The sequence below is a fragment of the Micropterus salmoides genome, unplaced genomic scaffold (assembly GCF_014851395.1).
Source record: "Micropterus salmoides isolate LMB-PRFRI ecotype aquatic unplaced genomic scaffold, ASM1485139v1 Ms_hic_scaffold_8, whole genome shotgun sequence".
In the NCBI taxonomy this organism is placed as follows: Eukaryota; Metazoa; Chordata; class Actinopteri; order Centrarchiformes; family Centrarchidae; genus Micropterus; species Micropterus salmoides.
In genome coordinates, this window is record NW_024044570.1 from 1,367,649 (window position 1) to 1,390,506 (window position 22,858).

Consider the following 22,858-nt stretch of genomic DNA (forward strand, 5'->3'; position numbering starts at 1 on the left):
CACAGAGATTCAATAGCTGGGATTTCCTACCAGTCAGAACTGAATAAGCCTTCTCTCTTATTGGACAGTGCGTTTAAATTTGATAAACAGATATCCGCCACTGTTAGATCCTGCTTTCTCCAGTTGAATCTCCCTCCTAAAGATTTGGAGAGGGTGATTAATGCCTTCGTAACTTCCCGCCTTGACTACTGCAACTCCTTATATGTGGGCTTTGACAAGTCATCGATTCAGCGCCTGCAGTTAGTCCAAAATGCTGCTGCCCGCCTCCTGACAGGAAAGAAGAAGAGGGACCACATCACACCTGTGTTGCGCTCCCTCCACTGGCTTCCTGTTCATTACAGGATTGATTTTAAAATCTTACTTTTAACTTTTAAATGCCTTAATGGATTGGTTCCATTGTACTTAACGGAGCTTCTTCACGTTCATACTGCAGCTAGAGTGCTGAGATCCACCAGTCTCCTCCTCCTGGATGGACCCAGAAGCAGACTTAAAACCAGAGGCGATCGAGCCTTTAGTGTAGCTGCCCCTAACCTGTGGAACAACCTGCCAGTCCACATCAGAACCGCCCCGACTCTCGAACGTTTTAAATCACTGTTAAAAACACATCTCTTTTCTTTGGCATTTCCTTCGAGTTAAGTCTGTTATTATTCCTGGCAATTTTAATATCACTATATCTTATACTGTATATTATAATGTTTTATTGCTGTACTTTTACTGTGTGAGTAGTGTCTTGTTGTTGTATTTAACCTGTGAAGCACCTTGGTTGTTTTAAGTGTGCTGTATAAATAAAATTGATATTGATATTAAAGCCTTTTGCATGAGAAACAAAACGTCTTTGGGTATCTTCAACCAAACCTATTAGTTGCCCCTGACTGTAACCCCCAGTAACCACCATCAGCATCTGCCAGTCCAAAGTTGGATGGATTAGTCTAATTATCCTATCCGGGTCCATTTCAGATCAGTTTTTTATTTTGGTTTGAAACATCAACAATGCACGTCAGGTTCGGGTAGGATTTCCACCAATCTCAGCATCTCCGAAATAAGATTTGGAGCTCTTTGACTTCCTTTAACGCCCCTGCCAGGGAGATGCACATGGCTTCATCGTTTCCTTCTACCTGTTCATCCTCTTTTTCTTCTTCCGCCTCCTACTTGGTTTAACTGGATTTGTACTTTTCTTCCTCTCACGCCTCTTGTTCTTTCATGCCTCCTCCTTTTCCCCCTCCACACCCCCCACCACCACCCATCACCCCCATCCTCCCCGTAGCTGTAAGGATACAGGGGATCGTGACTGACTGACAGCTTGCTAAGCCAATTGGATTCAGCTCCAGCTCCAGAACTGAACACTCATTGGTCGGTCTCTGGGGAACTGGAATGTGTCCGTGTGTGCACTTGTGTGTGTTCATACTGTGTTTCTGTGTGTGTGATAGAGTGATGGATGACCTCCTCTCCAACAGCAGAGGAGAGGAAGGATGGAGGAATGACAAACACAACCTATCATTCACTCTCAGTGTCTCTCTCCCCTCTCTCCTTTTAATTCCAGATCTCTCTCTCTCTCTCTTCCTCCCTCTCTCTCACACTCTCAGTGTCTCTGGCTCTCCCCCCTCTCTCCACATCTCTCTGTCGCTGTGGAAAGGAAAAGAGAGAAGACGTCGGTTCTTGGAGATACTCGAGGAAAACAGGAGGACAGCTGCTGCTGCTGGATGTTGACATGCAGCGCTGCACGCTTTAAATAAAACACACAGAGGGACTCTGTGCTGCTGCAGCCATGCCAGGAATACCTGCTGAATATCTGCTGCTGCATGGGACGTGATGGATACCGCTTCTGCTGGTGAGTGTTTCATCGCTGTATGATGTGTGTTTGTGTGTGTTGGCAGGACTGCGGTAGTCCTTGAGTGCTGTGGCGGCTCAGCCTGCGGTTCTGACAGCTGAGGGGAATAAGATTTTTGTCGCAGGTTTTATAAATGCGTGCGAGGACGCCGCAGCTCATCGAGTCTTTTTCCTGTTTTGTCAGTTCAGCTGCTTGTTTTATTGCTTCAGAGAGGGGAAGAAATTGTGTTGGAGTTGGCAGACAGAGTGGAGTCTCGACGGTGTCACTCCACAGGTTCGTCCCCTGAAGTAAGAGAAAGGCAGAATGTGCGGATGAAGCACAGATTCTTTTTGAAAGGAAGAAGAGGGGGGCGTTTTTGTGTTTATCAGGCAGCTTAAAAGTGACAAGAAGCAGGAAATATTCAGGGACAACATGCGACAAAGGTTCCTGAGCCACATTTAAACCCGGGGAATCATATTAATGAGATACATGCCCCACCAGGACGCTTCTGGAGCGCTAACGAGCGTAAAGTGTCCGAGCTTCGTCAGCTCTGGTTAGAGCCGGTGTGGACAGGCGGCGTATGCTGGTGTGTGATGTGGCCACATGAGTCAGGACGGGCGCAGTCAGAGTTTAGATGTGCAGGTCACAGGATTGACTGCGGGGTGATCCGCTCTAACGGGAGCAAAGACGTTCCCACCACCGCCTGCCTAATTCACCAGAACCTCCGTCTCTCTCCTCGCTCCCTCCCCCCTCCCGCGCATTAAAGCCTCGCTCATAATTAACAACGCCGCCTTCAAATGAGCATATTGAAATTCAGCACATTTCCACCGCGGCTAAACGGGGGGTCAAGTAAAAGGGGTCGAAGCCTCCTGGTGGAGAACAAACGCTCAGTTTTCTCACGTCAACATGCAGCAGCGTCAGACTCGGAGAGGCTGAGCGTGGGCTGTGGAGACTTTAAAGACGCAGCCCTCTCCAGAGCTCCACAAGTAATACGTCAACGTTCATCCTTAATTTTCATCACATGATTTCTCAGAGGACTCGCGGCACATATGCTCTGATTAGGCAGCACAAGCAAAACAGTCAGTTATTATTTATTGGACAATAGCGGGAGGATTACTCCAGTGTGACATAGTGCTAATTAAATAAAGACAGTAGGCCATTTTCTCTGGATGTTCCCCTTTGGAGGGGAGTGGAACAGAGGGGGATGTTTTTCATGAGTACAAACATTAAGACACAAGTTCTGTTAAGATGACGGCCCTCTTTCAAACAGGTTAAGCCTGTAAAAAGTCTCAGATGTAGCTCGCAGTAGAAATGTTGTTGTTCCATCTTCAGCTTTAGTTTCTGCCAACTACTTATGTTTCTAATCATGTCCGTTTCCCCCCCCCCGAACTTCAACATCTCATTACACAGAATGTTTCTTCAGGATCTAGGAGCAGGGCTGTCGCCAAGTTTTGGGAAAAACTGTGGCAGAAAGTAAATTTACTCTCAAGTTCTGTACTTTAATTGAGTATTTCAATTTATAATTCTACTCCACTGCATGTTCACCAACAGCATATAAAGCAATTCAACAATAAAGTACCACTCAAGTGTTCATGCATCATCAATAATTATTGAATAAAATGATCATAAAACACTGACAGTAGTATCAGTGGTAAAGATGGTATTTTTTCTGATAATCTCCTGATAACTAATAATAAAAAGAATGCAGAACTCTTACTTGTAATGCAGTATTGCTGCTTTTACTTTACTTATCTGAATATTTCTTACACCACTGCCTTTTTGCTGGACGTCTATCCAAGCATTAGAGATTCAAGTATTTTTCCAAGCAGCAATATTTCTTCCATTTCTTAGATGGACGCTTGAGGGAGAATTTCTCGGAAAACAAATACAGTGTGTAATAAACAGTGATAGAAACTCATTTGTCATATAAATTATGATGTATGCTTGGCTCCATCTCATTGTGAGAGTGCTCACAAATGAATTCAGACCTCCTAAACTATCTATCCTTCTCCCTGTCCTTATATTGTTTTTTATTTCAAAACCTGAAGCCTACATTACCCACAATGCAACTCAACCATCGATAGCTTGGTCAAAGATTGTGGTGTGTTGCGCTAGTAGCGGCTAATGTAGCCTGAAGCCTGCAGCAGAGATGAGCAGCAGGTACTCACTTTACATTTTCCAACCTGTAGTCTTCAGCCGACGCTGACTCGAGTGACATCACTTGAGGACAGTTATAAGACATCACACAGCGCCCTCTGGAGACACTAAAGGCTTTATACTACGTTTACATACATTTTCCCACAAAAGTGAGTTCGTCCTCACATGTTGGTAAATATCTGATTCTATCTTTCCTGTGACGACACTGAAGCAATGACACAGTGTAAAGTAGTGAGCACAGCTTGTATAACTGTGTAAATCTGCTGTCCCCTCAAAATAACACATCACACAGCCGTTAAGCTGATGATTCACGGGGCAACTTTTTGAGCAATGCTGCTGGAGGCAAGTCCGACTATGTTTTGAACGGATAGCGGTGGTGGGGGGAGGGTGGCGGAGTGATGGGGGAAGGGGATTATGGTAGTAACCTTTACTCATTACCACTGACGGCAACATTGCTCTAAATGTTGCTCCGTGTATCCTCAGCTTTAATGTCTAAACTGCTGGCAACAAAAATGAGGACACCCCTAAGTGAAAATGTAGCAGTGTCATTTCTTCAGTGAAAAGTAATATAATCAAATATTTAGTAATATGTGAGGGGTGTACTCACTTTTGTGAGATACTGTACAGGCGGTAGAACTCCCCAAGTCCTGAAGACACACTGCCATGCGGAAAGTTAGAAAATGTTGTTGAAAGAGAGACTAACACGTCTTTTTTGACATTTCCTGACATTAAGAAAATACAGAATAACAGCAGCCTTATAATTTCAGGTAAATTCATTAGATTTCCAGGTACTGATGCCAGTATGTAGATTCTTGTATAAGTTACGATCTTGCTGCTTAGACTGGACCATTTTTGCCTTAATGAGTATTTGCTGAATGTGTCCAAGACATCGGAGGCCTCTGGTTCGACCCGGCATCAGTCAGAATAGAGCAAAACATCAACACGGTCTAAAAATATAACGCAGCACCAGCATCAGGTCTGTATCCAGCGCCCCGTCAGAGTCGATATCAGAAGCCATCTGCTGCTGCCTCCTCCACACCGAACACGCAGGTGACTGTCGCTGCACACATGTACCGCCATGAACCAACAAACAGAGGTCACACTGTTAAACTGTGTATGTTTACAGCGTGTGCGTGGGGGTAATTAACAGTAGACGGGCTGCAGATTAAAGAGAGAAGTGTGACTCGTGGGAGTGGATGCTAAGTGCAAATTCTGATACCGGTGATGCTAACAAGGAGCGTGTGCGGTGGGAGGAGGGGAGGGAACCAACCGGTGCACGCGGGACTCACATGGGACTGGTTTAATGGTAAATCAATGGCGGATGGAGGGAGGAGTGAAGGGGGAGAGAAGGATTTAGTGTTGAAATGTTGATCTTATCTTGGTGTTCTGGCGTTGGTCATGTGCCAGTAACACCCAGAAAAATCAATTATAGAAAAGAGAGGAAGCAGGAAGCAGGGAACAAACTGCCCTGCTCATGTCTCGGCTTTCTGCTGTAAACCCGAACACAATGATTCTAAATAACGTGATAATCCAAAGTGCAACCCACAATATCACATTCATTTAACCCTTTCACTCCCTTTATTGACAGACTTTTGACTCAGAATAAGTCAAGCTACTTAGAAAGCATGTGTGAGGTTATATATGTGTTGTAGTCCAGTTTTTATAAAGGTTTTTTTTTGCCTGTACGTTAACAGATACACAGTATATCTGTATAAACGGACAGACGAGTGTGTCAGTGTCCAACGGACATGAGATCCATGTTCAGACGTCAGTTTGTCTTTTAGCTCTGTCAAAACTGGTTTGCACAAAGTTAGTTAATAAAACAAATCCTTATTTACAACCGCGGCCTGGCAAGAGGACATCGTCTTGAAGGGAGTGACACATAAAGGGGTACGAAAAAAAACATAACCAGGGAAAATCAGATTAATGAGATGTAACATATCAAACTATACAAGAAGCATAACAAAACACAAACATCCCAACAGGAAACAGATCAAAATGGACCGTGGTAGAAGCGTGGTGTTTATCCAAAGATGGCGTAATAGATTATGGAAAGACTCGTGCTGATTCGAGGAGGATGTGTTTGACTTCTGTACGATCAGATATGACTGAGTTATAACTAACTGAAAAGAAGCTGTGAGGGTTTAGATGCAAATGGGGTTCAAAGGTTTAGACTGCTTCTATACTGTCATCATTTTGGACTATTACAACTGGGGTCTTAATTTTGTAGCTTTTTCATAATGTCTATCAGTAATAATAACCTTAAATTCAACTAGCTGAGATCTGGAACTGCAAATAAGTCTGATCAGACATGTTGGAAACGAAGAAGCTGACATCACCGTGTGTTAGACCTCCGAATAAAATGGTTTAGATCAGCTGTATAGTCTGTTGGTTTGTTTCCAACCTGTCTGATCTAACTGTTTATGTTTCCTGCTTTGACAAACAGTCACCCAGCAATTGACTTGGCGAGCACAATGTTACCATGGTGATGGTCAAAGCCCTACAAATGTGATAAACCAGAATTACCCTTTAAACTATCTGCTCAATCTTGCATTAGGACTGTGTGCAAACCTGCTGCAGGTGTTTTTCACTCTGCAAGACAAACTTTCTCCAGAAGACTAACAGCGCTGGTTGTTTGAAGAAATGTCCAGACTGCATTCAGTCCTATGATGACATGAAGACCTATTATTGAGTTTGATCATCAGTTCATTAAATGATAATCAAGGTCTTACAGTATCTCACAAAAGTGAGTGCACCCCTCACATTTTTGTAAATATTTGATTTTATCTTTTCATGTGACGACACTGAAGAAATGACTCTTTGCTACAGTGTAAAGTAGTGAGCGTACAGCTTGTATAACAGTGTAAAGTAGTGAGCGTGCAGCTTGTGTAACAGTGTAAAGTAGTGAACGTACAGCTTGTATAACAGTGTAAAGTAGTGAACGTACAGCTTGTATAACAGTGTAAAGTAGTGAGCGTGCAGCTTGTATAACAGTGTAAAGTAGTGAGCGTGCAGCTTGTATAACAGTGTAAAGTAGTGAGCGTACAGCTTGTAAAGTAGCGAGCGTACAGCTTGTATAACAGTGTAAAGTAGTGAGCGTGCAGCTTGTATAACAGTGTAAAGTAGTGAGCGTGCAGCTTGTATAACAGTGTAAAGTAGTGAACGTACAGCTTGTATAACAGTGTAAAGTAGTGAGCGTGCAGCTTGTATAACAGTGTAAAGTAGTGAACGTACAGCTTGTATAACAGTGTAAAGTAGTGAGCGTACAGCTTGTATAACAGTGTAAAGTAGTGAACGTACAGCTTGTATAACAGTGTAAAGTAGTGAACGTACAGCTTGTATAACAGTGTAAAGTAGTGAGCGTGCAGCTTGTATAACAGTGTAAAGTAGTGAACGTACAGCTTGTATAACAGTGTAAAGTAGTGAGCGTACAGCTTGTGTAACAGTGTAAAGTAGTGAACGTACAGCTTGTATAACAGTGTAAAGTAGTGAGCGTGCAGCTTGTGTAACAGTGTAAAGTAGTGAACATGCAGCTTGTATAACAGTGTAAAGTAGTGAGTGTACAGCTTGTATAACAGTGTAAAGTAGTGAACATGCAGCTTGTATAACAGTGTAAAGTAGTGAGCGTGCAGCTTGTATAACAGTGTAAAGTAGTGAACGTACAGCTTGTGTAACAGTGTAAAGTAGTGAGCGTGCAGCTTGTGTAACAGTGTAAAGTAGTGAGCGTGCAGCTTGTGTAACAGTGTAAAGTAGTGAGCGTGCAGCTTGTGTAACAGTGTAAAGTAGTGAACGTGCAGCTTGTGTAACAGTGTAAAGTAGTGAACGTGCAGCTTGTGTAACAGTGTAAAGTAGTGAGCGTGCAGCTTGTGTAACAGTGTAAAGTAGTGAACGTGCAGCTTGTATAACAGTGTAAAGTAGTGAACGTACAGCTTGTATAACAGTGTAAAGTAGTGAACGTGCAGCTTGTATAACAGTGTAAAGTAGTGAGCGTGCAGCTTGTATAACAGTGTAAAGTAGTGAGCGTGCAGCTTGTATAACAGTGTAAAGCTGTAGCTGTCCTTATGTCCTCAATGGAGACTACAGTAATCAGAGTTTTTACCATAAATATACAACTTTGCTTATATTTTTCAAACATAAAAGAAAAGAAAAAACAATCCCTTGATTTTATATATTTGGAGCATGATCAGCGGCTGAATTTCACACACAAGTTCTTAATTTCCTGTAAAATGTAGTGATCGGTGTCTTCTTACAGCAGGAAACATGACCCACCGTCTCTTAGAAATTACATTAAAACCCGTATATAATACTGATTTGTTGTTCCCAATTATGTTGAGGTAAGAAACATAATCATCGCCTGGAGGGTGCCACAGGTTCTTTATGTGAGTGAAGTACATTTATGTACTGCAGTACTGAGTTGTATTGCAAGTGGCTGGAACGGGTGGCAGCGTAAACATTGTCATAAAAAAGTTGAATCATGCTAAGAATAGCTATTGTGTTTTATATTTTGTCAGAATTTTTTTTAAATACTTTTAATTAACAGGGCTCAAATAACAGACACAATAAAGTAATAATATAAAATGTTGAATTTGGGTCTTGACAAACCATTAACATCTGTCTGGAACATTTTCACTGTTCACTCTCAGCATTGTGCAACATTTCCCCATTATGTTGATGATAAATGTGACGTGGGCGGCTTTACGTTTCCTACAAAATATACTCGCTGTTGCACATTATTGTAAATAAATATAATGTCTATGTTGACATAAAATCCAGATAAAAAGAACACTGTGGACTGTGGATAAGACACATGGCTTTGGTGTGAGAGACCCAGGTTCAATCCCCCACTGTGACCCATCCACCATTGTGTCCCTGAGCAAGACACTTAACCCCTCGTTGCTCCAGAGGCGTGAGACCTCTGACATGTAGAGCAGCTGTAAGTCACTTTGGAGAAAAGCTAAATGAAAAATGTACAAATATCTATTTATGTGTAAATTTTAATAAAACTCAGTGGTGTTGGTTTGATCAGTGATAAATACTCAACGGCACCCTCAAATTTCTGGTGATAGTTGAGTTTTAAAACCACCAATAAGCAGCCGGGAGGAAATCTGCCATTAACAAGCAATTTTAAGAAAACATTTTGGGCATTTGTTATAATTTGGGACATTTAATAGATCAAATATTAAACTGAATTGGGGAAAATCAAGGTGTTACTTGCAGCCCAGATATTTATCAGCAACAATTACAAACTAACTTAACTACTAGATGAAGAACCTAAAGTCATGTAACGTCTGTAGATGTCTGTTTTGGGGGTGTAAATAGTGGAAGAGGTGTTTTCAGACCAGCAGTAGATGCTTTTGTCTTTTCTTCCTGAATCCCCGGGAGAACAGGTGTTATGTAAATGCACCTGTCTGAGGACCTGAAACAGTCTTTAACAGCATTTTGATGTTAATTGCACCTGCGTGTATACAAACTATATTCAAAAGAGTGAACCCACCCATGCTTCAGAAATGAAAGAACCAAAATACATCTCCAGCTCCTGCCTCCCTCTTGTGTTTAAGTACATGGTCGCGTGTATGCAGAGATGACAACCATCTGCCTCCTGACGACTGAGCTTTGACGTCAGCATCATTCAACTCTTAATTCAGTCTCATACTGAGACTCTTTTGAACTGCATGCCTGCAGATTTACTGTAGCTCTCAGCAGGAGCAGGTGGAAAGAATAATCCTCCTCTTTCTTTCCTTTATTTTTCATCGGCACTTCCTCTTTCTGCGAGGCAGCGCTGGGATCAACACGTTCTGTTCAACTGGCAACTACAAGGCAGCTTTGCATGCTGGCAGCCACAGAAGACTCGAGAGACACACGTCTGAATTCATTTCCTATAAATTAATTAAAGTACGGAGGACAAATGTCAGCTATTGTTAAATTAATTAAATATATGAACAAACAGGTACATAGAGATAAAAGTTGAGTTTCAGAGCCCTTGTGTCAGTTTTAATGCACTGGGAATCCCTTTAACATCATTACTGAACGCTAAAGTAGGCATAGTATATAAATAACGTCTGAGAAAAGTCTGAGTTAGGAGGTTGTTGGGATGGACAGGGACCAGCAACTAGACTTTAACCCAAGAGACCGGCGTCCATTTCCCGTGTGAAACAAAAAGTCACACTAGCCGCTATCACACAGAGATAAACACGGAAAGAACGTCCGCCAACATGCCGCATTCGCTCATTCAAACTGATCCCGCAACCGCGTGCGCTTTCACATAGAGATCCAGATTTACGGGTTACCTGCAAAGTCCACTGAGTCCGTCAGCGCCGCAGCTGCCGGAGCTAATCCAGGCAATTTTCAAAATAAAATACCCCGTGCAGACCCCTGATCGTAAAACAATAAACACTGTTCAAAGAGACAAAAAAGAAACCATTTAACTACGTAGCCAAATTAATCATAGCAGAAGGACAAAAACAAGCACTTGTCACCAAATCAACTAAATCTAAAGATGTCGGCAAAATCAGGCACCCAAAACGCTGATTCTGAAATGCTTCCTGTGCGAAATGCAGCCTGAAGATCATGGAATGAAACAGGGTCAGAGAGGGCTGTGAAGAAACAACAAAATGACACATAAACAGCAAGTCAAAGCTGAGACACGTCCAGTGAACGTTGACGCCGGGTTGAGTTATGCTGTGAAAAAAAAAGACCGTGACTTGAAAGCGTTGAAACGTCACTCCTGGTCCGGCGTGCCGGCTGTGGCTTTTAACACAGACATCGTTCCGCCTCTGTTACCACCAACATTCCCGACCCAGAGGCGGATCGAATCGGACCCCCCTCTCCGGCTCGCTACCTTTCATACAGCGCAGCGAGCCGGCATATTGGCGTAATAATCCCGGAAAATTCGGCAGTGGGAAATTTTCTTTTTGGTTAAGTTATGTAAATAAAGTAGTTATTTTAACCTAAACCGTGATGTTTTCCTAAACCAAACCAAGTCTAAACAGAACTAAATTGTGACATTTCACAACGTTGACCAGTTTTATTTTGAAAGACCCCTCTCCACTTGCCATTTAAATCTAAGGCTGGTGGGAAATTGTGTGCCTTAAAGGCTGCTAAAACAAACAAGATTAGATCCCTTTTGAATAAAACAAATTCTTCCACATATGAAGAGGGGCACATGACAAGCTGGTGACGAGGCTGCACTTTTAGTTATTGACGTTATTACAAACGTCAGGATGTCTTTTTACATCTGGAACAGAACTTCGGCTCTCTGTTTGAGTCCTGCATCTGAGCAGAGCGCTCACCCGCTCTTGAGTTTTGGTGACTTCCTGTGTGGAGCAGATTTCCTGACACCGTATAATACGTTCAAAAAGATCCATTTGAGCGTTTTGTGATGTGACGCTCGACAGCTTTTGATCTTCTATGCCTACAAGATTCTCACGAGAATGATTCAGGGGAGTGTTTTCTGATTTACCGCCCCTGTGCTTAAGATTTGGTTAAGTTTAGGCACAAATACTTGGTCAAGGTTAGAAAATGATTCACTGTGGTCAAAAAGAGTCCAATTTCCCACCAGCGCTCATATGAACAGCAGAAGCTAATATGGACAAAGTCTCTTCACTGTGATTCAGGCAGATAAAACGAATGGATTTCTACATCAAATTCTTGTCTAGAGCAGCTTTGATAGCGCTTTAGAAATAAATTGGTTTGAAGTTGAGATCTGCTGTATGAGATGTCCTTGAGAGGTAAAAGCACATGAGCTCATTCGCGTTTCTTTCCCCACTTCCCTTTTGATAGTGCAAAGTAAATATCCAGTTTTCTCTTGCCCACAGGGAAGTCAGAGGTCCGAGATGGTCAGAACAGCAAACCCAGGGCCGGCGGGTGTTCAGTATGTTGCTCAAATGCACTTTTTTCTTAGTAGGTCGAGGGGTTGAAGGACAGCAGCCTGCTGTCTGAGGGTCAAACTGAGATTTCCAGCTGACTAATGAAAAAAAAACTCAGCAGCTAATAAACATGACAGAGTATCTGATGGTCATTACACGGTCTGTCTGCAGGAAGGAGAGTTATTAACAAGGAATCTTCACAGAAGGAAAGGTCAGATACATCACCGCCCCGAACACGAGTGTTAATTACAGACGAACTTTAAAGCCTGCAGCACAGACAGTCCAGAGGTTAATTTGAAGCGCCTTCTGTCTGAAAACACAGACAGTTATTGATCTCATTTACATACTCGTACTACTGTATGTTACCACACTGAAAGCTGGAGAAACACAGAAACTGAGGCGGTTTACTGCCGGGTCGGTAACCACGCAGATAGTTTTGGTTTTATTTGTCCAGGTTTTGGGATATTTGTATATCTTTACAGAATGAGTATCCGTGCTGCTGATCGACAGACCTCACTCTGAACAGCTGTTCCAGGGACTAATTTACACACAGTGATGCAGTATTTATGGATTATTTGAGGTAATCAGGACGTTGATTTTAGAACGAGATGTTGCTCTTGAATGTCTTTCTCAACGCTGGGAATGCCACTAACTAAATTACATTTACCTCTTTTGTTTTGGTGTGGGGGCAGAAATGATACCTCTAGAGGTAAGTGAGGAAAAGTGTTTGTAAATGAGTTTAACCTGCCCTTCAAGTTCGACATTTTGGGAAATATATTTGTTCATTTTCTGGCGGAGAGTTAGATGAGAAGACTGATCCCACTCTCATATCTGTCAGCCGGCAGTTACTTACTGGAGCTTAGCTTAGCACAAAGACTGGAAACAGATGGAAACAGCTAGCCTGTCACTGTCCAAAGGCAACAAAATCCATCTCTAAAGATCACACATTAACATCCAATATCTGGTTTGTTTACTTTGTACAAAAAACGAAGCATAAAACGTACAATTTTGCCGTTTTAAGGGTGAGGGAGGGTGCTTTCTTGCTCCTCTAAGATACAGTATCAACAGTTTGGAAAGGTGACAACTTCTTGTTTCCAGCCCAGTAGATCCAGGAAACTATTAAAATAGAAATTTTCTTTAGCCATAACTCATGTCTCAGAAAATATGGTCATTTTGTGCCAACAGACAATATTGTTTCAGATCAGTGCAGTCTGGTATCCTAGTGGTTAAGACACGTAGCATGTAATCACAATGTCCGAGATTTGAGTCTAGACCGAGACTTTAATCGCAAGTAAAGGTTGAAATGCAAAAACCACAAAATGGACACTTGAAAGTCCTGGAAAGTTCTACTCTCTGGAAAACAGCATCTCCTACAGTCCTGGCAGATGTTCTGAATCGTCCTTCCTTTTTGCCCTTCAAATCCCAAAGCCTTTCTAACCGATAGCCCATTCACTTAAAAACCTATTTTAACAGGAATTACATCACATTAAGGAGGTAATGACACCATTTCATGGGACCTTTAACAATCTGTCCACTGCTTTAAGGTGAAAAACTTCTCAGGAACAGTTTTTCGCCTGATAAAAAATTTACTGTGACATTTTCTCATAAGGATTTTGAAAAATCTTCTCCAGAGGTTGGACAGTTCTTCATCTGCGACCAATCCGTTTAAATAAAAGCCTGAAAGTCAGCTAAAAAATGAAGTGCACGGTTTTCATCTGACGATAGTAGTGTGGACAGAAAGCAGCAGGATTGTGTGCAGCTGTGTGTATCAGGGAGTGTTGAATAAAACATGGTGGAATGGGAACACTTTATGAGACGTCTGCCACATCAGGACGCGGCGCCCTAAGAGCTCCGGCCCTCGGCCTCCATCTCTCTCAGCTGTATAAGAAATACATAAATATTTTACATTTGGGCCGCTTTAATCCATTCGCAGAATGTCAATACTCAGCACTTAAAGAAGCGCTCAGGCTGCCAGTCCTGCCGGGTTAAACGGAGCTGCTCTCTGGTCTGGATGTGGGTCCTATAATGCACTGCTAAATACCTTTATCAACAACGGGAGATTCTTTGTCTCTCTGCGTTGGAGAGTCTCTCTGAGTGTGAGCAAGAAAAGCTAATACCACCACCGGCTCGAGCTGAAATAAACGCAGAGAGCACAACCTCTGACCTCAGAGGTCACGACATGTCAGGAGGAAACAGATCTGAGGAAGCTGCGGTCAGGATGTGTAGTGAAGGACTACTGCTTTGGTTTAGGTTTCATCATGAGATACAGAAGCCGTGTTTCCATCACATTAGAAAAGAAAAAATCCTTACTTTCGCAAGAAAGTTTTTACGCTCGCTTGAGGTGGTTTTTGCCTTTGTTGAAAAAGAGTAAACGCTGATGGAAACACTTTTGCCCAATAAGTTCTGACGTAGCGAACAGCTGTTTCCACTGTCGCCGTCTTGCCTGACCTTCCCATAATGCACGGAGACATGGCTGGTAGCAGTTTGCCCGCTTGAAACACATTTCTGAGGACCTCTCTCCATTTTTCTAAGATCCCTGGCCGTCAGGTTCATGCGACTGCTTTTGTTTCTGGTTTGAACCCAGACGTCTTGTTTATTACAGCCATGTGTAACGTCAACTACTGACGTAACGACGCTCGTCGCAGCCTGGTTTATTCGCTCCAAACCAGCTGATGGAAACGCACAGATTTCACATTCACTTTTATTTTTTGGGACATTTCAAAAGTCTGCTTACCATTTGCATGACAATTAGATGGAAAAGATGGCTAGTAAGTGATAAATGCTTCGTAATGTGCGACTAACTCGGTCAAAAATCTGACAATAACTTAACCATCAACTGCGGTCTTATTTTAGGAAGGGAGGCGGTTTGATCTGGAGAAGCCTGAAATGAGTGTCTGTCAACTTCTTTGTTCGTTCTTCATATTTTATTTTACTGTGTCACAAAAATGGCATCACAGTGAAATATATTTTAATCCAAGAGAAGGAAGTGTTTCTTTTCTTGAGTTGAAGATTGAAATAAGAGCCCAGATCATTTTGCTTTGGCTCCCTAAATGGACCTAACTGGAATTTAACTTCAGTTCAGGAAAACATCCTGCTTCATGAATTTAAAAACTTCTTTGGTTTGTTTATGAAAGCAAAACAAATTACACTATATTCACTATGGGAAATTTAGACAGTAAAATTGGAGAAGATGTAAAATAATCTTTGTTCTTAAGTGGTTTCTGATTGACACTAAACGGCAGCATTACGTTCTGGCTGTCTGTTATCCAAAGCTAAATTTTTACGCAAAAGCTGAAATTAATCTTCCGATTGAGACATTTGGTGCACAGTTGTTGTAGTCAAATTTAAATATATTGAGGCTAAAAACAAACTGTAATTGAATTGTATATAATATCCACCAAGTGTTAGCTTTAAATGAAACCCCCCCAAAATGGAGGACAAGACCTCAGTGTCAGCGACGGCCTGGTAGTGCAGGATGAAAGAAGTTAAAATGAACACCAGTAAAACTCCGGATGTCGTTCAGGACAAATTGTTCCTGCTGCTGTTCTGCATCTGAATCTCTGCTACCAAGTACGGCACATCTGTCAGAGCAGTCTACAAGGAGGGGATGTTACCTTATAATTTAGATAAAAATGTGTACCTCATTTAAATAAAATTGTCTTTTGAGCACAAAAATAAAAACATCTAAAAAGCTGGAGAAGTGAACAGAGAATCACCACATTCTGCTGTTTCTCCTCATCCACCCATTTTATGCAACTGTGTGTGTGTGTGTGTGTGTGTGTGTGTGTGTGTGTGTGTGTGTGTGTGTGTGTGTGTGTGTGTGTGTATGTGTGTGTGTGCATGAAGGGGAAATGAGGGAAGTCACTGCAGGCTCTTATTGTTAAGTAATAAGAGGGAAATGAGAGTGCGAGCATCGCGGAAGTAAACAGCAGAAATTAAATTAGCGAACGGTAGTGTCTCTTGAGAGCACACTCCCCAACTATAAGAGAAAACATCCACTATTAAACACTCCATTTAACATCCAAACCATGCTTGCTTCATTAGCATATAAGTTGTTTTCGTTGTTACCTAAATTCTGTACATAAATTTGTTGTTTCCATCTCTGTGGAGAATCATTTACATAATACTATAACGTTAGATACAGTACAGCAGCTTCCTCCTCTCTCTCTGGGCGATGGAGATGGATGCCTGCAGGGGTTTTAATGAGTTGCGTAAGAGCAAAACAAAGACGACCAAAGGATGATTGCAAATGGAAGCGGACCGTGAAAGGATGATAACATGCAAACGTGAAGGGAAAAAACTGTCCAATATCGCCTAATTATATATTGACTGAATGAAGAGTTCTGCGATGTAAAGGAAGATTGATTTGTTCTAACGTTCTTGTCACAGAGCAGCTTGGATGTAACTGTGTGTGGCGTTTCACACAGATGGCTGGAGAGAGAGAGAGAGAGAGAGATGGTGGAAGTATTCAAATTCCTAACATCTGAAAAACTATAATTCCCAAATGACAAATTCTCAATTACAAGTCCTGCATTCAATATTATATGTAAGTATAGCTAAACAGAAGAACAGCGATGAAAACCACTAATGACTGTGGTCACTGCGTTGACTGTCGGTAGGTTAGAGGATGTGAACTGGAAAAAAACCAAACCAATCCATCTAACCATTCTAGTTATAATTATGATCACAAGATGTTCCTGACAGGTTGTTTGAGGCTTTAAAAACTAACAACCTTTTCATGGTTATGGAGTCTTGCTAATTCTCTAGATTACTTTTAGATTACTTTTATTATATATATTACTTTTATATTCAATCAAAAAGTATTTAACATCTGTTTGCTTTTACTTACGCACCATCCAAATGAATACGATCTCCGTCCACACCAGCGTTTTAGACTTGATCTCAGCCTACATTTAAACAACGGAAAATGCACTAGAGGCCGTTCATGCACACCGGGCATGCGCATGCTGGTGTAAACACGAAGCAGATGGACTCTTCTGTAGTTAGAGAAGATTTGGCGAAAGAATACAGCTCTACAGACAAAGAACCACACCAGATTTTATTTTGCATGGACCAATAACGAGCTGGGACTGTTACTGAATGCAAAACAGTTTCCTTTGGTGTGGGAGACCTGGGTTCGATTCCCACTGTGAGACATCCACCATTGTGTCCCTGAGCAAGACACTTAACCCCTCGTTGCTCCAGAGGCGTGTGACCTCTGACATGTAGAGCAATTGTAAGTCGCTTTGGATAAAAGCGTCAGATAAATGTAAACGCCTTTCTAGTCTTTTCGACCACTCAAAGCGCTTTTTACACTACATCTGCATTCACCAGTCATACACTGTAGCCTAAGTGCTCATTTGCAACAGAAACTAACATTCACACACATGCACACACCGGTGGAACAGCCACCAGGGGCAATTCGGGGTTCTTGCCCAAGGACACTTCGACATGCAGCCTAGAGAAGCCAGGGATTGAACCACCGACCTTCCGATTAACGGGCAACCCGCTCTAACCCGCTCTCCCGAGCCACACTCACCGACACGCACAGTACAAGTGTTACTTGCACAGTACAGAATATTTTAACAGAATTACGTAAGTCAACTTCCGTGTTAGCTAACGTACGTAGTTATTTTAACCGTGATCTTTTCCAAACCTTAACCAAGTAGTTTTAGTGCTTAAACCCAACCAAATTTCAATGTTTCACGACTTTAATAACGCGTCGTTTCATTTTGAAAGTCTAACCAGACGTTGCACATTTATTGTAGCTAACTTTACCGGAAGTTGCATATTTGTTGTTGCTAAGTGTTGGTAACTTGACCACGGAGCTATAAACGTCTAAAAATTACACTAAAAGGTTACCCAGGGCGCCAAAGGGCCTTGACCAAGCGGCAATATGTAACGAGTCCGGAGTGAGAATGTGTTGCCCAATCAGAGAGCCAAACATGAGCGTCTGTGTCATCGTTTCTGAAGTCCTCCGTTTTGGCCTGTCTGCACGAAAACGCTCTCCAGACTTTTAAAACAAAAAAAGGGGATCGGCAGCGTTTTCAAACTTCTCCGTTTTAGGTCTTCATTTTCGTCTGGACGGGAGGTGCAAAAGTAAAAAAAGGGGCCTTTTCTCAATAGTGGTCTTCAAGAAATATCTAAAGGACTCCACCAGTTCTTCCACCGTTGAGAGAATCAAGTTAAAGTACTCAGTTAATTCCCATCTTTGAGATAGAGAGAGAACAATGGTGTAAGTACTCAAATCCTTGTAATATGTTTTTGCAAATCATGCATTCCAAATTACACTTAGAACATAGTCTGGGGATATTTTGTACTTTGTATAATGTACTTAAGTAAGTGTACTCTGGTTACTTCCCAACTTTAAGAAAGGGGGAATAAAGTGAGAGAGAAACTCTTTCAGTTTTGCGAACTGTACACACAGACTGCCATAAACTACCTAATATATGCATGAAGTGTCATAGCTCGTCTTCATCAGTAGCCAGCTGCTTCAGACTTTACCATCAGCTTTATCTACTGTCGTGCACGCAGCTGTGGCTTCTGCACTCAAGGTCACAAATTAATCAAAACATCAATATGTGCAGTCGACATAGGCAAAGCCCACCGTAGACCTGTCACCTGTACCAACAACATTGATTCAGTGCCTCGTGAATAATGCAAAAAGCAGCAGAGGAGCTGCAGCAAACGACCTGTAGCGAGCTCGTTTGACAGATATTTTTGGTGGATCTACAACTCCTCCAGGTTTTGTGTATCAGCTGTTGCAAACTGTGTGTGCTTGTTTTGTGTGGGTGATTTGATAAGTGTGCGCAGGTGCATTGTTCACACAGAAGAGAGGTTCAGGGGGCGGTGAAGCTCTGTTAATTACAACGCAGGGGGAAAATGAGGACTTGCAATGTTTTGCCTCTTGAATCAACATACTTTCACAGCTCCAAATTTTTGAGGACACTTTTATCTTACTACTTTGACTGAAAAAGCATTGAAAAACATCAGCCTGTCTGCCAGAGTCCTTTCGCCCTTCAGCCAGAGACTTAAAAGTACTGTTTTTGGATTCACACCTGTCAAATAATATACATTAGGTCAAGTTAATCATAACTTACAATTCTGATGGAGCGAGGAAAGCAATAAAATTAAATGAGGCTGAAAAGACTTAATAAGTCTCAATATTCCTAAATGTCAATATGCCTTCATATTTCAACAGCAGTGTGTTATATCAGCCTTTTTTCTCTCCATTCTCCCCAGATGGAAACTGACACCGGTGACAGCGACGGAGGATAATAATGATGGAAGGCAGAGTGATTCGTCCCAGCCAGAGCCACAGCATTTCTCAACCGTCCCTCTGTTGTGCAGCACCGCTCCCTGAAGGATACATCGACCTTGACATATCACAGCGTGCATGACAACCTGGCACGAACCGAAGGGAGAAGGTTGCCTCTCATTGCCAAAAGCTAGAAGAAAAAAGGGCCAAAGCTTCGGGGACCAGGCGTCAGCAGAAATCCACTCTGTCTTGCTGCAATAACAAATGAGCTTTTATTTGTGACGTTAACAGTGCTAACAGCTGACTCCATAAGGGCCAATTACTGGCTAAAGGGAATACGGGGCCAAGATGAAGGAGACAGCAGTTGTGGCTTGTTTGCTGGCTGAGCTGTCTCTGGCTGCTTTTGTTCTGGCCTCTGAGGGGGCCGCTTATTGCCCTGCATTGTGTCGATGTGAGATACGACCCTGGTTCTCACCCAGCTCTATTTACACTGAGGCTGCCACAGTGGACTGTAATGACTTGGGCCTATCAGCGCTACCGGAGAGACTCCCGTCAGAAACACAAGTACTGCTGCTGCAGACAAACAACATTGTTAATGTGGAGAAAACTTTGGATTACTTGGCCAACATCACTGAAATCGACTTGTCTCAGAATAACATTTCCTCTGTGAGCGATGTTTGTCTGGGGTCTCTCCCCCAGCTACTGTCACTCCACATGGAGGAGAACTGGATTCAGGAGCTATCTGACAGCTGCCTCGCTTCACTGCCCAACCTCCAGGAGTTCTACATCAACCACAACCTGATTTTTTCCATTAGCCCCGGCGCCTTCCAGGGCCTGAACAGGTTGATGAGGCTCCATCTCAATTCCAATCGACTGACAAGCATCAACAGCAAGTGGTTCCAGCATCTCCCCAATCTGGAGATACTAATGCTGGGAGAAAATCCCATTCTCGAGCTGTCAGACATGGACTTTCAACCTCTGGCTAACCTTCGAAGCCTCGTGCTTGCCAAGATGAATCTGACTGAAATTCCCGGCAATGCCCTGATTGGCCTTGAGAATTTAGAGAGCCTCTCATTTTTTGACAACTTGCTCAATCAAGTCCCAAGAGCGGCACTGATGAAACTCCAGAACTTGAAGTTTCTGGATTTGAATAAGAACCCCATTGAGAGGATCCAAAAGGGTGACTTCTTGGACATGATGCATCTCAAGGAGCTGGGCATCAACAGCATGCCAGAACTTGTATCCATCGACAGTTTTGCCCTGAACAACCTGCCAGAGCTGACAAAAATCGAGGCCACCAACAATCCCAGGCTGTCCTACATCCACCCGAGGGCTTTCCACAAGCTCCCCAGGCTGGAGACTCTGATGCTGAACAGCAACGCTCTGAGTGCGCTCCACCACAGCACCGTGGAGTCCCTGCCCAACCTGCGAGAGGTCAGTCTGCACAGCAACCCCATCCGCTGCGACTGCGTCATCCGCTGGGTCAACATGAACCGGACCGCTGTTCGGTTCATGGAGCCCGACTCCCTGTTCTGTGTGGAGCCTCCAGAATACCAAGGCCAGCACCTTCAAAAGGTGCATTTCAGGGAGATGACAGAGATCTGCCTTCCTCTTATCTCACCTGGGAGCCTCCCGGATCGGGTTGAAGTCGTTAAAGGGAACTTTGTCTCGCTTCACTGCCGGGCGTTTGGAGAACCAGAGCCTGAGATCTACTGGGTGACACCGTCGGGTGACAGGGTCGTACCTGGGAGTGAGTCCAATAAGTACTACATGCACCCTGAGGGAACTTTTGACATCTATGACGCCACGGAGCAGGAAGCTGGCTCGTACACCTGCGTTGCCCACAATCTTGTCGGGGCAGACCTCAAGTCTGTGATGGTTGTGGTAGATGGATACATTGCCTGGCCAAATCAACCTTTACATGTATATATCACATCTGTCCAGTCTCATTCTGTCATGGTTTCCTGGGAGAGCACAGGTGGTTTGGTATCACAGCTAAATTGGTCCATTTTAGCCGAATCCCGCCGCCTCTTGATGCCATTCAAAGCCAGGCTTCCTGCTGATGTCAAAGAGTACAGCATCAAACAGCTGAAGCCTTCCACTCGCTACCAGGTTTGTGTGGAGATCACTGCAGCGCAGCTTGGATACAGCAGGGACTGTGTCAACGTGACCACAAAGGAGGCAGCGGCCCCCTGGGAGAAAACGGAGAACTGGGACAGTCTGGTGATGGCTACTTGTGCTGTCTTTTTTATTGTGTTTTCTGTGGCCTGCTCTGTCATCTATACGTCTCTGTACAGCCAAGTGTTTTACAGGAAACTGATAGCAGACCCGGCTGAAACGCTGCTGATTCCCAGCACTCATTCCTCGTCTTCTTTTTCTTTCCTGGAATTTGGCGGTTCTGGGATCAAGGTGAGGGCTACTGTAATAGACTTACAGGAAGACCCCATGTAAGAAATGCCCTTGTCTGTAAAAGCACTTTGGGATTAAGCGAAGATGAAGAGTGATGGACATTGGGCAATGTCATTTACGTGCCCTCTTTACATAACTTTTGATGAGACATTTTGCAATGGAACTCCGCTGGGTGGCATCAGAGGAAAATTCATACACATTATGTATGCGGCTAAAAGCAGAGACTGTTTTGTATTTCAAACTTGTGTCATTATAACAAGCTTAATCAGGCAGATATCTTGACTATAATCTACATGGCTACTGGTCTTTCATGCAGTGCAACCAGAGTAAAGCACAGCACAGGAACTATTCTGTCTAAAGTACCTTGTTGAGGCTTTGATGTCTGCAAAAAGCATTTTCTTTGCAGTGTTACTTTAAATGGTGCCAAGCGAAGATAGTTTATAATGGCAAAAAAAAATAATAATCTTGTTAGTCTAGTGTACAATTAAACCGACTATAATGTAAACAATTTTATGAACAAATACATTTTTCATTAAACCTGTTGTGGTGTCTTATAACTACAATCTCCTCTTGTTAAACTTGGACACTTCCTACAACAAAAAATGTCTTTTGAAATGTGTCTATTGCCATAAAAAGCAAACTATGACATGGAAAAGATTAATTTGTATGGATGAGGCTCATAAATCTTGTTGTGTCCCCGTCCGAATCATACAGCAGCAGAAGTGTGAGATCTGCTGTAGACAAACACAATTACAGCAGCTGCCCTTCAAGGCAGACGCTCTAACACTGTTATGGAAATGCAATCCAATCTCAAACAACATGACGAGCGTGTGAGATAGTTTTGAGTGTGTATGTGTAGGCATGTGTGTATCTAACTTAATGGGTGTGTGTTTAAAGTGTGAGGACATTGGCAAACCCATTGACTTTGAATTGCATTATATTCTCTTCATTAAAAATCCAATATGGATTCCCAACACAAACCTCAGCGAGGTGATGAATCGGCGTCACGAGCAAACTGATGGGAGGCATTTATCAGCGGGACTCAGTCATAGATCAACCGAGTTTCAGCACCTTGGACAGGGCTTTTAGAGCGGCGGCATTTGTCACCGCCACAAGAGCTAAAATATACCCATTAGAGGCAGGTAGTGAATAGGTCAGCAGGAATGCGGCGCCCAAGCCATCCTCTTCCCCGTGTGACCCTGGAGAGCACCGCTGCGTCGCAGGAACAGCTCAGCAAGTACTGGGCTCGTTTGTTAAGCGCCTCGCATCGAGCCGCAAGGGGGGGAAGGAGCAAATGGACCACAAAACCAGGACAAAAGTAGTTCAGTCCCAAACAGGACAGAGGACGACAGCGACTGACGC

General features: G+C 43.0%; 2 protein-coding genes across 6 annotated transcripts in view; one reads left to right on the forward strand and one right to left on the reverse strand.

Annotated features, from left to right (window-relative positions):
• immp2l (inner mitochondrial membrane peptidase subunit 2) overlaps positions 1-22,858 on the reverse strand; it is a 249,557-nt gene that overhangs the window by 223,115 nt on the left and 3,584 nt on the right. The window lies entirely within an intron of this gene.
• Positions 1,412-22,059, forward strand: LOC119894047 (leucine-rich repeat neuronal protein 3-like). Its single transcript, XM_038706544.1, has 2 exons — positions 1,412-1,828; positions 19,072-22,059. The coding sequence occupies exon 2, from the start codon at positions 19,436-19,438 to the stop codon at positions 21,536-21,538; it is 2,103 nt and encodes a 700-aa protein (XP_038562472.1). The 5' UTR covers positions 1,412-1,828; positions 19,072-19,435; the 3' UTR covers positions 21,539-22,059.

Coding starts and splice junctions, on each gene's coding strand:
- LOC119894047 (XM_038706544.1), top strand. CDS start 19,436: ATGAAGGAGACAGCAGTTGTGGCTTGTTTGCTGGCTGAGCTGTCTCTG.